Source organism: Lissotriton helveticus, chromosome 7, assembly GCF_964261635.1.
Source record: "Lissotriton helveticus chromosome 7, aLisHel1.1, whole genome shotgun sequence".
Taxonomy (NCBI): Eukaryota; Metazoa; Chordata; class Amphibia; order Caudata; family Salamandridae; genus Lissotriton; species Lissotriton helveticus.
In genome coordinates, this window is record NC_136068.1 from 76,772,537 (window position 1) to 76,789,740 (window position 17,204).

A 17,204-nucleotide genomic window follows, 5' to 3' on the forward strand; every position below is an offset into this window, starting at 1 on the left:
CAAAACATTTGCAATTTACCGCCCTCTAAAAGAGGGTGGTAACCCATTCGAAAATGGGAAGGGATTCCCTGGGGACCGCTTCCCCTTTGTGAATGCAGGGAAAAATATTTTTTAGGTGCAGGCATTGGTCCCAGGGACCACTAGCTGCCTTTAAAAAATGAAACGAACATTTTTCATTTTTCTTTGTTTAAATGCATGCCGTTTTCTTTTGAGGAAAACGGGCTGCATTTTTTTTAAAACTGCTTTATTTAAAACCAGTCCCAGACATGGAGGTCTGCTGAGCCCAGCAGGCCACCATACTTGGAAGGGCCAGCCATTCTCAGTGGGGTCGCAATGCCTCATGAATATTGAAGAGGCATGCAATTTGGGACCCCTTTGGGAATGTGTTGTACATAGCATTTGCAAGTCGCAAATTGCTATGGTCGTACATATGACCCCAAGTGTGGCAGCAGTGGAAGTTTCAATAACATGAGAGCATAAAGTGCAGGATTTGCCTTTTTGCCTACAGTTTCAATGATTCAAGGGTGTACTGTGGAACGCCCACTGGCGTAATGAAAAGTGAGGGGGCCTCCCTGCATGGTACTTAGAGGGGCCCCTCTGGGCTCAATCAGGAGCTCTCCTGCCACAGTGCAGTACCGAGGGGGCCCCTTGGAGCTAGGGGCCCCCCCGCACCGCGGGGGCTGCGGGGGCCTGTGTTACACCCTGATCCCTTCCTCAATAGAAGACATCTCAAACAATACTTGAGCAGAATGTAAACAGGCAGCAGTTTGGGAAGACTTATGGTTCTTTAGATGCACACAGGGAGTGGATTTTGGACTTCCTGAGACATAGAATCCGGTTTCACCCCTTTATGGAGCATTTTGATCTCTGGTGAACTGCAGCCCGTGTTCCGATTAGCAATGCAATAGCAAACTGTGGGCCCGGTTCACCAAGCGACTTACCCCCAGATTCATCATTGTCCTCTTTTGCGAGTCCTTAATAGCGATTTTTAAGGATTCGCTATTAAAGACTCGCAAAACGGGATGCATGTAGAAATCGCAATATTTTTTGCGATTTCTACTGCTTCCTTATTTGCGATTTGCTAATTGCTAATCGCAAATAAGGAATGGCTTTCCCATTCATTCCTATGGGCCTAGAGGCCCATAGGAATGAATGGGGAGTCATTCCTTATTTGCGATTTGCAATTAGCGAATCGCAAATAAAGAAGCGATTTCAAGGCTGTAGCACCCCTGAAATGGTAATGTACACTGGTGTTGCGCACACGGTGTTGCGCACACACATTTCCAAAGGACATGTGTGTGTGTAACATACAACTTAGAAAAATGCACTAAAGAGCATTTTTCTAACTTTTTGCTATTTACCACGTAGTTAGCCTTCGCGGTAAATACCGGCCCCAGATTGCGAATTCGCAATTTTAAAATGGTTCATGAATTGCATTTAAGGAATCTCAAATTGAGATTCCTTAAATGCAATTATTCGCAATTTAGCGATTTCTAGATTTGCGATTTTTGCATTTGGAATGATGAATCCCAAATGCAAAAATAGCGCTCGCAAAGGGCCAGATTCTGAGAATCTGGCCCTTTGCGAGCCGATTTTGGCTTGATGAATCTGGCTGTTAGTGTATTGTGTTGTATTGGTATTGTAATCGAATTTATATAGCGCTTACTACCCCTGACGAGGCGTTAAAGTGCTTTTTCGGCGAGTAGCACGCTACTCCGGGACCCATATAGGATTAGTGTTGAATTCGTATTGTGAAATATGAAAGTCATTTGAGTGGTGGATAGGTTAGTCAGTTATTTTAGAGTGAGATGGATAGCCTGGTAAACAGTGAAGTTAATTTGCTTAGTATCCGGTCGCAGAAACAGCAGAGAGTATGTACTATGAGGCCAGCAGCTAGTTAGAGACATTTTCTTCAGTTCTAGAACTAGGCTAACCAGATGACTGCATGACTACCCGATTCTGCTTGTCCAGTTCTGGGCTGTCATTTCACAAAACATGGTTTCAGGTGCGTTAGCCCAACTGATTGCATTCAGCTGAACTAAGACTACAACTCCCATAATGCACAGAGTACCAGAAAAAAAGCTGTCTCTGGTGCATGCAGTTGGTAATCAGATCCAAACAAATAATAAAATTGTAAACATTTGGCAGATAACATGGTAGAAAAGATGCGCCCCCTGCTGGAATCTGTGCGCAACCCGGAGATGATAGCGTCACGCAGAAAGCAGCTCAGTTGGGTAGTGCGCCTGCAGCAGAGATCCACCGATCTGTGCGAAGCATCTTTAAACCGTGCAGAATAGACTCGTTTCGTTTCACGTCTTCCCCGGATGGGTTCTCGCGCCTCCCTGCCATGGGCAGTGCCACCAACTATCATAAAGGCGCCCAGAAGCAGCGGAGGTCCAGCCCGAAGCGCTTAATAAAAATGTATATGTTGTTGCATTTCGAAAGCGGGAGGGCCGGCGGGAAGGGGGGAGGCGCCTTTGAAAGTCTCTGTTGTGTCCATCTTCCGGGTGTCTAAGGGGAGGAGAGAGAGGGTGGAGAGCAGGTGGGGCAGGAAATACAGAAATAGCAGCGAGAGAGACGGCCCCAGGAGAGAGACGGCGAGAGAGCGCCATGGAGCCGGTGACGACGGTGTGTGGGGGGCTCCAGGACACCCCCGCGGACCCCGGCCCCCACGTGGACCACCAGGAGCCCCACGCGCGCCTGTACCCCAAAGAGCCCCGCACGGGGTACGCCCCTAGCGCCTTGGAGCCGGCTCCGAGGCGCAGCGGCGGCGATTACTTCATCCTGAGGGTAAGGGGGACCGGCGACGGACTGATGACTCACGCCTCTCTTGTAGGGAGAGTCAGTTACTGGGGTAGTGCGTGAGGGATCCAGTGTGCCAGTATGTGAAGGAGTGTGTCATGTGAGTGAGTGCGTGAGGGTGGACGAATAACTGAAACAAGAAGGACACGCATGAGTGATCCAGCGAAGAACTGGGGCATGGAACCAGCAGAGGAGTGAGTGCACGAGTGAACCTGCAAAAGAGTGCACTTGTGAAAGTGCAAGGAGTGAGAGTGAAGCTGCGAGGGCATGCGTGACTAAACCAACGGGGATGCGTGACTAGGGCTTTGGAGGAGTGAGTGAAGCTGTGATGGAGTGGAAAAGTGAAGCAACGGAGCAATATGGTGCCCCCACTTTGAGCTACATGCTGAATGGCGCTAAGTGAGCGAGTGGAGTGAGTGAGTAAACACAGCCACATTTTGAAAAGGAAAACACCAAAATATGCGTTTTATTTGGTTTAAATCCTTCCTGTCATCTTTCCTCCCACTGATATGTCCATCCTATTATATTTCCTTCCCTCCTTGGAGACTTTCTTTAATGTTTTTTCTTTCCACCCTTCCTTCCATTATAATTAACTTGTTGTTCTTTGTCAAAGGGTGATGTGGCAGCACAGCGTCTACAAAAAGTTGTTTGTACATTTATGAATGAAATATTGGCGCCTGATTCACAAAAAGTTTTGAGCGCCCAAGTTTGATTTGGATGGGACAAAGGACAGTCTAAAATTCAGAATTCCAAACGCCAATTCACAGAATCCTGATAAGTAACGTATTCGAAGTACAAACTATAATAGTTAGAAATACTAAATTTTTCAGTTAATATCAAGCATCTTTCAGTAGGGAAGAGGGACGGCATCACCCCAATAATTCATGGGGGTGCTAAGAGGAAGAGGTTTTTTCACCGGGAAAAATATTTTCCATACAGAGAATAAAAAAGTTAAATGTATGTTTCTGCAAGATTACATTTCATGGTTTTTCTGCCACGTGGAAAATCTGCGCGAGCAAATGTTGCCCAGTAGGCGCACTCCTAAGAATCTAGAGCTGTCCAAGGTTTCCAGGAGATTTATGGGGACTTTTGTGACCCCCCAGATAGTTTGAAATCTGGCCAAGGAGGGATTCTGGGAGAATAGCCGCAACTTCATTAACTGTGTAATTAGTGCTTTTACAAATGTTGTAAATGGGGTATATCTCCCCAATTCCAAATTTCAAATGATGGTTTTAAAAAAAAGAATGAATGCCTATCCTAGTGAATTTACACGAAAAATAAGGTGTTGGTTGTAGTTTCAAGGCAATATTAAATGAGAAAGTAAATCAAAAATATTGTATGCTGGTAAAGTAGACGAGAAAAGCAGAGAAAATAAAAAGAGCAATACAAAAGATCAGAAAAATCTGTATGTTCCTGAGGTCTCCGAAGTGGATCTAAACCGCGTCTTCTCTAAATCATTGTCTGCTTTACCCCCATTCTCCTTGCTTGTCTGTGTCTCTCTCATTTTCCTTTCTCTGAATCCCCCCAGTCTGGAGTGCTGGAGCAGGCAATCAAAGACGTGACGGGCCTCCTCTCGCCGGATGTCGATGGAGATGTACAAAGTGCCTGGATCCTCACCGAGTAAGTGCTTTTTACCTCTCGCCTCTATTTGAGACCCCTTCAAGGATAACCAATGGTGCCTGGACTCCTGTGGTGTTCTTCAGAGGTCGCTTGACCACACTGTGACAGTTTACACATATTAAGTAATTGCATTGATGAAAAGTTGCATAAGTATCTGGTAGACCTAGGTCCAATTTCTCCCAAAGAATTGGGAAAGAAGGTGAACCACTGGGACCAGGACGTCCACTAGGGATGACCAAAAGAAAGGGGTTACAAAACCTCCCCAGAAGAAAGACAGTGAGCCCCTTAAAGATAAAAGTAAAGAGTCCCAGGTAGCCCCAAAAAAACCTGTCCAGGAGGGTGGGCCCAAAGACACCTCACAAACTAAAACTGGGTACCAAGGTAAGAGTTAGGATCCCAACAGGGTATGGTGTCGCAACTGTCAAAAGACAAGACACCACACCAAGGACACTGTCTGTCGTAAAAACCAAGGCCCTAGTGTAGCTCCAGGGGTTGCCAGTGTAGCTTTGGAGGGTGGTTTTCTCAGATGAGGAAGTACTCTTAGCCTTCAACTTGAAGAGGGGTCCAAAAGACGAGTTGTAGATTCCAGAGGGGAGTAGACACTTCCACCACCTACCGGTGAATGGAATCCCAGCCACTGCCCTGAAAGATACCTGTTTTTTTACAAGAAACAATGGCTCCTGTGGGAAAATAAGAAATAATTCTGATAGCGATATTGCACAATGGCAATAAGGGTGATTGGTGTAGATGTCAAAAAAAGGAAGCTGTATATACACAATGCGAATGTCTAAGTCGTTTATGAAATTATATATCAACAGTTTACAAAGAATGTTTTTGTAGCAATATAAACACATATGCAATCAACGAAGTGATGGTGTGTCCCAAGTGAATTTTACCAAAAAAGAACCTAAACTGCTAAGGTGAAACATAATAATGTGTGAATAACAAAAGGTTTCAAGTGTACATTTCAGTTAGAACGAGACGACACAGTTATAAGTATACATAATTGAAGTACAGCAGTTGAAGTGTATAGACAGCTGTTGAAAAAGGTCTGTCTCTTTATCTCTGTCGATGACGTTTCGACCTGAATATGGTATCCGGTCTCTTCAGGACTGTTCAATATGGGGCACCTGATGACGGTTTGCCTTGCTTGTGGGGTGTGACACCGTGAAGTAAAGGTGAAGTTAAAAACTTACAGGGATCCCGTCCGGGACCCCTGCTGAGGGTGTGTAGTAGGCAGGCAAACCCAATGGAATGTAGGTCCGTAGATCCGTTAATAATTAATGTTGATGTATCGGAGGAGAGGCACAGCACAGGAAACGCACGAGGGCGCTCCTGGTAATGATATGGCTGTTGGCGAGGGTTAATGGATTCTTTTCAATGACGTTTGGCTCAGACAATGCTGGCTCCTAGTAATATTTCATGGTGTGCCGACGATCTCGACGATGTGTCCTCTCCTCCCTGCACGACCTCACCCAATAAACCTGAGGGGGTGGGGGGCTCAACCTGCAGTGCAGCTGTAGGAAGGTGGATATCTGACTATGGTTACCCCCAAACTTTTTGCCTGGTGTTTAGCTGGTTTTTGACATAGTTGGCCTGGGATCCTGCTATTCAGGGCCCCAGGCTAATTGCTCTCTCCTTAAAATGGACTTCATGTACCTTAGGTACATACCCAATTGGAATTGGCTCACCTTATTGGCCCCTGTAACAGTGTACCCGGGTACCCAGATCATAGGTGCTTCCAAGGCCTACCAGGGGCTGCAGCATGTATTCTGCCACCCCTGGCCTGGCCTCCATAATTTTGACACAACTGGCTGATCACTCAGCTGGGGTAAGTCGGTGTAACCACCCCTTACTTAGGTGTAGTATGCCTATACCTAACCTAAAATGGACACATATGTTCCTATCAGTCACTCCTATGGAAGGCCTCATCAATCCTGGAGGCAGAGTGCTTGGAAATATGTGAGATGGTGCTCTGGCATGAGCTGAGCCTGTCTGCAGCTTTCGGAACCATGTCCTTTAGCTGTTTCATGATATTGCCATACCATATACTCTTAAGTGCATTATGAACCTCGCGGTTAAATGCTATCTTAGGTTTGGCTTTATCAAAACATGTCGAGTAAGGTGTCATACGAATTGGAATACTACCCCCTCGCCAGTTCTGGCGACGGGGTAGCATTCCACCCTTCTAGAGGGACACGACATGTACCTAGCCTGAACCCCGGTTAAAGTTAAACAGAGCCTTAGCATCACAAAATGGATGCTGCCACCACAGACACAAGTCTGACCTCCTGCTGCTGGGAGTCCTTCCAGCGAGGGCAGCTTGGACAAAGGGTTTCCTGCCTGGGGAGGTGCTAGCACCACTCCAGACAGGATTTTGTGTATTGGGTAGGACAGGGCTGAATAGAATCAGACATGCCTGGGGCACACAAGGTGTCCCTGTGCATAGGCCAGTTCAAACCGGTGCTGGGGCTTTCCAGCCCCAGTCCTGGCGCGAAACTGGACAAAGGAAAGGGGGTGTAACCACCCCCCTTCCTGGTTCCACCCAGAGGAGGGACCTAGTAGGTGATCCGGCCCCCCAGATTCGAATAAGAGTGGGAGCTGTGTCCTGAGACTTCAGATCATCCTGAATCAACTTGAAATACAGAAGAAGACTGGACTTCGACATTCTGCTTCACAGAAGACGGAAGAGAATCTCCCTTGTGGCCAAGGAGTGACCACCCTGTGAACACAGGCACCAACCAGCAACTCGACGTCTGCTTTGCCGCCGCCTCCCGCCGGAGCCCGAGCCCAGAGCCTGACAAGACCCAGACTCCCAGACTTCTCACAGCCCGATCCACAGTCCCTGCAAAGAAGGGACCCGTGGAGGCACCGAGAGACGTGGGACCGGACATCTTGGAAGACCCCCGAAACGCTGACTGCGCAGCATCAGAGGCACCCTCGACGCTGTGCTTTGGGGTTTGAGAAGCCCCAACCTCGAGCAGCCCTTGCACCGAAGATCAGCCCCCCAGCATCTCCACGATCTGCGTGGGGCCCTTTTGCATCGTGCCACTTGACGCGCCTAACCGTCCACTTGCCACGTGGCTAGTGGCCATCTTGGCGACGAAACCTACAACTTTCACTGCGGGTCTGGTTGCTCCAGACTTGCCCTTGCTCCTGTAAAAAGGAGCCCCTGCTCTGACCTTGCTGGTCCGAGTAACAAGCCTTTCTCGATTCCTGCGTGGCTTGCAGTAGCCAAGGCCTGTTTGCTTCTATCAAGTCGCCGACACCGCCAACAGCGAGAAGCCTGCGTGGGACAGCTCGTGACCGACTCCTGGACGTCTTCGACCCCTCGTGTCCACGTGGCTGCAGAGAGAAGCTACACCTCGACGCCTGTTTTCACCCGACATCGCCTGGTTCCACTCTTGTTCCACGGTAGTCACTGGCTAGTGACTTTGAACATTGTCCCCTCTGCTTTCAGGTCTTCACCTCTTCAGATCCACCCTTGGATCCACCGGAACTCTTCACATCGAGCCGCCTGCAGCATCTCCAGCTCCAAGCACCATCGACCTGCGTGACGAAACCCGACACTACTTCGACCCTATGCACCCGCTTCCTGTGGGTGAGGTAACTCAGCTCCGCCGGTGTTCCCACACTGGTACACACCGCTAGTGTCTGTGTCTCAAGTTTCAGCTTTCTAGGTCACTCGGTAGGTTCCTTTCTAACTAACTTTGTACTTTTTACGCACCATTGACATTTCATTGGTAAAGCGTGCACTTTCCGCACTGCTCCCGAGTCCCGCGGGCCTTTCCCGACTTCTTCACTGCTATTCCCGAACAGCTCCAGCGATTCCCCAGGCCCTAGGCCTCTTCACTTTCCCCATAGTGGTTCTTATACCACTATTTTAGTATATGGTTTAGGTGGCCCCTAGGGCTCATCCATATTGTGCAACTTTTGTGTATTTAAACTGTGTTTTGTTTTAACGCATTTGCTTCTGTGCTCATAAAGAGTATCAGGGATATTTGTAGTAATAAATCTATATATATTTTCAATATATATCTGTGTGGTGTCCTTTCATTTGGTATTCAAGGGATTGTGTATGGTAAAACAGCTTGCTTCACATGCCTTTACAGAGTTTAGCCTAAGACTGCTTAGTCCATGCTACCCCTAGGATAGCTTGTCTATAAGGTTGACTTTACAACCTGCACCATAAGGGTTGCTTGGCATGGTACAAGGTGATCACTAGAACTAGTGAGCATCATATACCAGGCCAACTTCTCACCGCAGCTAAGCCCCAAAAGAAAGAGAAGAAACAGTGTTGCACTGGTGAAGTCCCCCCTAGCCAACAAAAGACCTGACTAGTCAGGCAACTGTCCAGTCGGAGTTGGTGTTCCTCAGTTGACAGACAGGAGGGTGGAAGAAGGATGTGTACTACAAAGTGTGGTGCACCCCTACCCTAAAACAACAGACAGGCCACCAGAACCCAAAGAAGCCTGTAAGGGAGCTACGTCACCTACCAATGAGGGGCTAATGGTGTGGTTCTGGGCACTGCCAGCTGTCAATAGCCTCTGCTGGGTGTTAGCCTTCATGGCAGCACTGTTGTTGGCATGGTGGACAAAGTCGCCTGCCAAAGAGCAAGTTAGGCTAAGGTTCTTACCTATGCCGACGACTCACAACTTCAGTTTACCTATGAAAAAGGTGAGCCTTTTGAGGAAAACCAAATATATTTGTGTTTGAGTGCCGTGTTTGACTGGTTCCGTGGGAACCAATTATCCTGTAATTCCGCTAAAACGGAAATTATTTTCTTCGGTCATACCCCAGGGGATGAATGGCGGAAATGGTGGCCATCGGATCAACCGGCTCCTGCTAGTCCGGTCACTACGGTTAAGAACCTGGGAGTGATGATGGACTCAGATCTCTCCATGAAGACACAGGTGCAGTCAGTGGCTGGTATGTGTTTCATGATGCTAAAAATGATGAGGAATTTCTTACCATTACAGCCATTGGCCCATAGAAAGACAGTGGTCCAGGCCTTGATAATGTCTAGGCTGGACTATGCCAATGTACTCTATTTGGGCATCCCTGAGTACTTACTGAACCGTCTTCAGGTTGTTCAGAACTCAGCCGCCAGAGCAGTATTTCCATGGTGGGGCCTAGAACCCACATGACGAATCATCTGAAAACACTCCACTGGCTATCGGTAAGGAACAGAGTCGCCTTTAAGTCACTTGTGTTGGCCTTTAAGGCTCTGCATAACAGTGGGGCTCAGTATATCAGGAAAAGAATCTTGCCCTATAATCCAGCCAGGGCTTTGAGGTCATCTACCCAACATCTGCTGCGGGTACCTAAATTCTGCTTGGCCAGGAAGGTCGGACACTCCTTTCAGGTGGTAGTGAGCAGAATGTGGAATAGGCTCCCGTTGTATTTAAGACAAGAAGCAGAACTCCTGAGCCTCCGACGCCAGCTGAAAACCGGGCTGTCCCATCAATAATTCGAGTTTAGAATGAGTAGAAGTAAATGTTGGTCTCTCTCTTCTGGATCTTTTGTTTAACCTTTTTTAGCGCCGGGACACTCCTTGGAGTAGCCGTGCGCTTGTACAAATGCCCTATAACATTAACATTAACTGGCCCCCTGACCCTATTAGTGATGGTGGGGTTACTCAAGCTTTGGGTAACCTCTGTGTGTAAGTTGGGTTTTGCCCTAGCTAAGTTAGAATTTTCAGAGGTAGGCACCTCTGAACCCAAACTAAAAAGATGGGGTAAAGACACCAAAAAGCTAGAAAAGGAGCATTGGGAATTACTGTTGAGGTAGGCCAGTTCCCCAAAGGGATTGACCTGGATAGAAGGATGTAAGGCAGATAGGCCCTGCAACTTTCAAACCACTTCCTCTACTCTTCCTTACCAGAAAGACTCGGAAGACTCTCCCAGGTTTGGCTCAGTCTCATGGCCTTTGGGCTGGGGATATGGGGGGGGGGCTTGTGTAGGAAGCTGGGTTTCTGTTGCAGTAACCCCCCACTTTATGCCCTTATGCACTTTGACTTGCTGTGCCCTGGGTCCCTGCCAATCAGGTTCCCAGAGCCTGTGTTGTTTCCCAAAACTGTACCTTGTACCCTCAATTGGCAACTCTCTGGCCACATATCAGTCCCTTGTAAAAGGTACCCAGGGCACTGTGGCCAGGAAGGGCCTCTAAGGGCTGCAGCACTTTTTGTGCCACACTTAGAGGCCCTGTACCTTTACACACACACTGCCATTCCAGGCTGCTTGTTTTGATGCAGAACAAAGTGAAGAGTCGACATGGTACACATCCCTGTGTACCATGCCTACAACCCACTGCCCTGGCATATTTCAGCTACCCCTCTAGCTCAGTGCACTATACCAGTGGTGAGAGCACAGGCGCATGAGCCCTGTATCCCTACAGTGTCTAGCCCACGTCTTAGGCATTGTAAGTGCAGTAAATGCCATTAAGAATATATTGGGCTGGGAGTTTGTCATTGCAAACTCCACAGCACCATAATGGGTTTACTAAAAACTGGAAAGTTTGGTATCAAACTTATCAGCACATTAAACCCGCACTGATGCCAGTGATGGATTTAAGGAAAATTGCACTCAGAGGGCATCTTAGAGATGCCCCCTGAAGAACAACCAGCTTCTGGTGGGTTCCTAGACTGGTACACACCAGCTTGCCACCACAAGACATGTTTCTGGACCCCTGGGGTGGGAGCCATCGCTCCCTGAGCCCAGAAACAAAGCCTTTCCTGGGCGGAGGTGTCCACAACTCCCCCAGGTCAGGACGAGCCATCTGTGGCAGCTGAGCTTCAAAGGCCTGGCAGCCTTTGTAATGCGACCCCCCAGCCTCTTCTGCTATTAGGAGCAGGCCCCCTTCCTGTCTCCTCTGCTTTTTGGCAGGGAGACAGGTGGCAAAAATTAACACAGCCCAGAAAGGGTGCCCACCTCGGCCAACTCCACCCCTCAGGTGGGGGAGGTGAGGTGAAGCCCACTCTTCAGTGCCCGCCATCTTGCAGATGGCAGGTACTCTCCAATCCGGATTAGGAATTGTGCCCACTGCCCCACATGGGGTGAGCACAACAAGGGTGTGGTCACCCTAAGGTCAGTAGCCCATTAGCTACTGACCACGATACCCAGAAAACACCCCCTAAATACAGTATTTAGGGGTCAGCCCTGAACCAAGAAGACAGATTCCCACAGCCTACGAAGAAGAAGGATAAAATAAGATGCCCAGCAGAGTAGACTACAGAGAAAAAACGGACTTGGTCCCAACCCTACAGACCCACTGCAGTTTTCAGAGATCCTACACCAAAAGTCTTCCTTGCCCTGCAGCCAGGGACCTCCAGTACCCCTGGGAGGACTGACAGCCTTCAACAAAGACCGGATCTCCTGTTCAAAAGAAACATCCAAGACAGACTCTGAGTCTGCTGAGGACTAAGAAACCCAATGCCTGAAACTACCACTGCACCCGTCGCCTACTGCCAGAGTTTGAGTGGCCCACCGGTACCAGTGAAGTCCCCCAGCACTTCAGAGTCCGAGTCCACCATGGGTTGACCCTCCAGGACTCCCAGATGTCGCCTGCAGCCTCTGCATGGAGATCCCCCCCCCCCCCCCCCCAACAGTGAGTGGCCAGGTAAGGTGAAATCCGACCTCAAAAGACACCCTTGCAATCCAGCCGCCATGCGCCCTGGAGAAGAGAACCTGAGGTGCACCAACGTCCTGAGCCCTCCAACGTACCTGTTCAGCTGTTGGTTCCTCCTGGAAGACTTCCTGGAACGAGCCTGCAGTAAAAGCCAAAACCGGCAATCCCCATTGAAAACAACAGGCCACCCGACGCCACAACAGCACCTTGCACCCAGCCGCCCTGTGCTGTGGCGCATACACCTAAATGTTCAAATTCGGATCCCCCTTTGCCCTGAGCCTAAAACCAGGAGCTTTGCTCCCACAACCATGTTGCCTGCTGATGAGCAGCCACCAACTGGAGGCCCCCTATCCCCCATTGGATAACATTGGGCCTCAGTACTCTGCACCCGGCCACCCTAGTGCAGCTGAGGGTGTTCTGAGAGTGCATCCTCGACACTGGGGAAGCCCTGGTTCTAACCCCAGAATTCCAACTCCCACAAACCAGTACTTACCTGTAAACCGATAACTTCATTTCCTCCAATAGGATTGCATTGACTACTTTTCTTTATAAATTCTACGAAGTGTGAAGTTGGTTTGTATGAAAACTTGAAAAACTGGAAATGTACCAAAAGTGAATTACTTACCTTTGGTTTAGGAAATGTCTCCGTGATATCTAGGCATGTCACACTGATTAGCAAAAGTAACTTAAAAAGTAATCCAAGAAGTAACGAGTATTGTACTCTACAAAGTAACTGAAAAGTAATTCTGATTTCCGACTTACCTGCAACTCAACAAACTGCATTTGAGCCTGCATTCATCTGTAAATCACTGCACAACATTTTGCAAAGTATTTTTCACTTACCTGCACCAGGCTTGGCTTGGTCGTAGAAATAAAGTAACTAAATTATACTTTTGAATCAAACAAATTGGTTTGAGTTCATTCTTTGAGTGTGTGACATCATTTGATCCCTGAGTGTGTAAAACAAATGCTTATCATATCACTATCAAAGGAGAGAGAGAGAGAGAACTAGGTAGCTAGTCCGTATCCTATCAAAGGAGAGAGAGAGGACTAGGTAGCTAGTCCGTATCCCCAGGATTTTATATGTGAAATCAATAAGGACTAGCCTATTTTTAAATTTACAAAGACTCAAGACTGTAAGACAGGGTACAAAACCTTTTGTTTGTTCATGAAGCCCTCATCCACCAACCTGGTTGGTGGCATGCTTCATCATCGGGCCCACCCAGTGACACCGAGCGTGTCCCAGGTGTGCTTCGACGCCTGAATACAGCGGAGCAGGTATGTTTCTGAGTGTGCAGTGTAGTGACGTGAAGGTGAAAGTTTAAAAGCTATACAGGGATCCCAGTACCCAAGGGTAAATTATATTTTAATAACTGGGTCACTGTTAGCATTAAAAACAAGCATTTGCAATGCAATAGGTCTCGCAGTTGTTAGAGTTTGAGCTATTGGCATTGTAAATGACAATGTCTTTTATTTATGTGTTGGTTTTCAAAACATAAATAAAAGGCATTGTCATTTACAATGCTAATATGTTTAACTCTCGCAAATGCGAGACCTATTGCATTGCAAATGCTTGCTATAATAAAGCGCATTAGCGCTATATTAAAAAAAACGCATTTCACGCAACTTTTTATTTACTAATCCATCTGTTTTGAAAAAGAAAATGCTCACCTCATTTGGCACTCACTAAAGAAAATCCAAAAGAGACAACATCCTAAAACTGAGTAAAGTGAGGCGATTGAGAGGGACGGTGAATGCTTCCAGGAAATAGCAGAGAAAAACAAGCATGGTGATCAGAACACGTAAAACGTGAGCTGTTCTCATCTGGAACGGTGGCTGACCTGTGCACAACTGTTCGAGCAATTCTCTAGTCAAAGTCAACTACTGTAAAGGTTTATGAGAGAAATTCACGAACAGTACATACAAAAGATGACAACTTCCGAAACAAGCAATGACAGGGTGGGGTGGCAGGTGAAAGTAATGACCAGGGCAGAGGATGGCGGGTGCAGCAATGTTGGGGGATCAGTCTGTAAAAACATGCACTTGTTCAGAGTGCTACAGATTAAATGGTAAAAAAAAATACAGTGAAGCGACAGGACAGAGGATGTGTCGTAACGGCATGACCTGTCGACCTTGGAGGTGGGGAGGCCGGGTTTGAACTCGCCGCCGGTTCACAAGCACACTATGAAAGGAGATATTGTTTAAACAGCGCCTCTTTTCCCAACTCATTATTTTCAACATCCTCTTACGTAGACGCACTGGAAGTAGAGCCCCCTTCGGTTCTGGTGTCAGTGCACCCCTCTCCTCGTTGCTTCTAGCAGCAGAGCCGTCACTGCCACAGGCTACGCTGGCATTCCATGTGTGCGTTGGTAAATAGTGGCTACCATTCACAGTGCAAAGGCACACATTTTTATCAAGGTGAAAGGCGGAGGGCAATGGGATCCGAACTCATTTAAAAATGTTCCTCAGATTAAATTAAAAGAGGAGAATGAAAGTTTGAGATGGAAAACGAAGTCCAACCAACTCAAAAGCGCAAACTTTTAAACTCGGCAGAAAAGATGAAAAGCTGAGCCGTCGAAGGATTTTTAGCCACTGCTTAAAAACCCTTTTATTTTCAAGAGAGGAAGGAAAGATACCTGGCGGGAAGGGATGTGGAGAAGGGCGGTGTGCGAACGAATGTGAAAAGCCCTTAATTCATCTTCATGATAAGAAATGAAGAAATGCTACAAGATAAGCAGGGATCCTACATTACATTTATCAGTGTATAAACGAAAAACATAAAAAGCGGAGGGAGGTGGGAGTCGAAAAAAACGAAGAGTGAAACGTCGAGAGAGTTTCGATTCGAAACTGTGACCTGCAGAGCACGTAACAGACGCGAGTATGGGTGAAACAAGCATCGTAAAGAGGGAAAACGTTATTACGAAGAACGTTGCTCCGCGGTTTGTAAAAGTAAATGCGCCATCACACGCATTCTATACTTCAAACATACTGACAGGCTGGAAGTGAAGAGAAACTTTCTCCAAATTACCTTGGTGTGCGACTGAGCACCCGAAACCATACAAAAACAAGTGTCAACGCGGGACCAGCACCTGGCTCCTTCCCCCTCCTCCCAGCAAAACCAGCTCCGAAAGCGAAACCTTCCTTGGGGCGGGACTTCCGTCTTCGGAAGCCCGCGCACGCGCCCACGGGAAAGCAGTGCTGGTGACGCGGGGCTCATGCCCGAGGGAGAGCCCCGCGGAGGCTGCAAGACCTTAGAATCACGGTAAGGGGGGGGGCGCTTGCATGTATGGTGTGGGGGGGGGAGGGGCGCTTGCATGTATGCGGCACCTGGGGGGCACTTTTATGTATACGGCGGTGGGGGGGGGAACTTCTATGTATGCGGCGGGGGAGGGGGGGGCTTATATGTATGCGGCGGTGGCCAGGGGGAGGGGGGGCCCTTCTATGTATGCGACGGCGGCAGGGAGGTGGGTGGGGGGCCCTTCTATGTATGCGGCGGCGGCATGTGGGGGGGGGACTTCTATGTATGCGGCGTCGGCGGGGGGGTGTGTGGGGGGGCTTTGTATGTGTGTAGGTGCGCTCCTGTGTGTGTGTGCCTTCTTGCCTGCATGTGTGTGTTCAGTGTGCCTTTCTTTGCATGGGAATATGAGGGACGGCGACGTGCGCGCTCACGAGGTAGAATCTCCGGCAGGAGACGCTCGTGACAGTCTGCTGTCTACATTCCCCTGAAAGTGATTACATTAGTTGTCTCGCTAGACGCAAAAGCTTCGCTTTTGCGTACGTCTAGCGAGACCTAAAAAGGCTGTTGGATGTTATAGGAGTGTTAATTAGGGTCTCCTACATCCAGGTGTGGTCTACATATTTCAGCCGGGCCTTTATGATAAAAACTGGCTTTCCTCAGGACCAAAGAGTGTAGGTGCAAGTTACTTAATTTTAAGTGATTGTGTAATTTTGAAAATGTGTAGCACTCGCTAAGGTGCTTTACATGTGTGAGGGGGATTCCCTCTTAGAGCATTCCTGGACATACAACAAGTATGACAAAACACACATACAGGGGAGAGTATTAGTATGGTAACATATTCACAAAACAGTTTGATTGCCGATATCTATTGTGCTGTGTAAACGATAAATAAGAGGCAAATGGTGTAGCCATATTGGTGGTATGACTAAGGTGAAAGTTATCATATATACATGAAGTTTTGTGGTGGGCTAAACATCGTAAGCATATCAACACAAAAAACTGTGGTAGGTGCATGAAAGGAAGATTATCCTCACGTTGGCTTGTTGCCAAATTAGCCCCATGGAGTAGTCCGGCAGAGAAGTGGACCCTGGGAAGATAAAGGGGCCTCAGGGGGTTAGGGACCTGCGGAGAGAGAGCTTCCCCGGCTAGTAGCTGAAGCGCTCGGTTTACTCACGAAACTTTCGGTCAGTGTCTGCGTTGAACCTCTTGTTGTCTCTGCGGCCTCGGTAAGACTGTCCTGGGCTGTGTTTGTGCCTTAAATGCAGTCTGCATCATTCAGAACACCTGTGCTGGGAAGGACAGAGAAAACAGACTGTGCGAGGACATGCTGAGTCATGGCTATGCTGCACATGTGCGGGAGAGTAGTGTATCCTGCTGTGAGCATGCCCATGTGCGGGAGAGTAGTGTACTCTGCTATGAGCATGCATGGTACCGATTGTCGGCGCCTGCGCATTGGGTGTGGCTCTGTTAGCTGTACCCAGCGTACACAGATTAGTGTACAGGTGTAGTAACATGAACGGTTGAGAAATAAAGAGTGCTAACGTTGAGAAAAGGACTTAAAAAGCGCTGCGGGGTTAAGTTGTGGGGCCAGGTGTATTATAACTGGCCAATACAACAGAGGGACATTTCATACGGAGAGGAATCAAGAGTAGTGTTTCATGTGGGGAGAAAAAAAATCATGTTTTCAGTGAGCTTCAGGGTATGGAGTCATTCAGGCCCAAACCCAGTTGCTGGGTGGAGAGGCGATAGATCCATCTCTGTTCTTTTGTATGAAGGATCTGGTCATTGTCTGTTTGGTTAATGTCAAATTGTTCAATGACAGTCCAGGACATGTCATTGGGGGTGTGGTGTGCCGTGAGGTAGTGCTCTGTCAGTCTGCTGATGTTTTTGCCACACCTGATTGTGCTTCTGTGTTCGA

At 48.1% G+C, this 17,204-nt stretch overlaps 1 protein-coding gene across 1 annotated transcript in view; it reads left to right on the forward strand.

The window, feature by feature from the left end:
• The first annotated feature begins 2,486 nt into the window (after positions 1-2,486).
• LOC144768109 (tumor protein p63-regulated gene 1-like protein) overlaps positions 2,487-17,204 on the forward strand; it is a 37,393-nt gene continuing 22,675 nt past the window's right edge. Inside the window, exons 1-2 of the mRNA XM_078651517.1 lie at positions 2,487-2,790; positions 4,331-4,422. Coding sequence (XP_078507643.1) covers positions 2,611-2,790; positions 4,331-4,422 — 272 coding nt within the window. The 5' untranslated portion in view covers positions 2,487-2,610. The remainder of the gene's footprint in view (positions 2,791-4,330; positions 4,423-17,204) is intronic.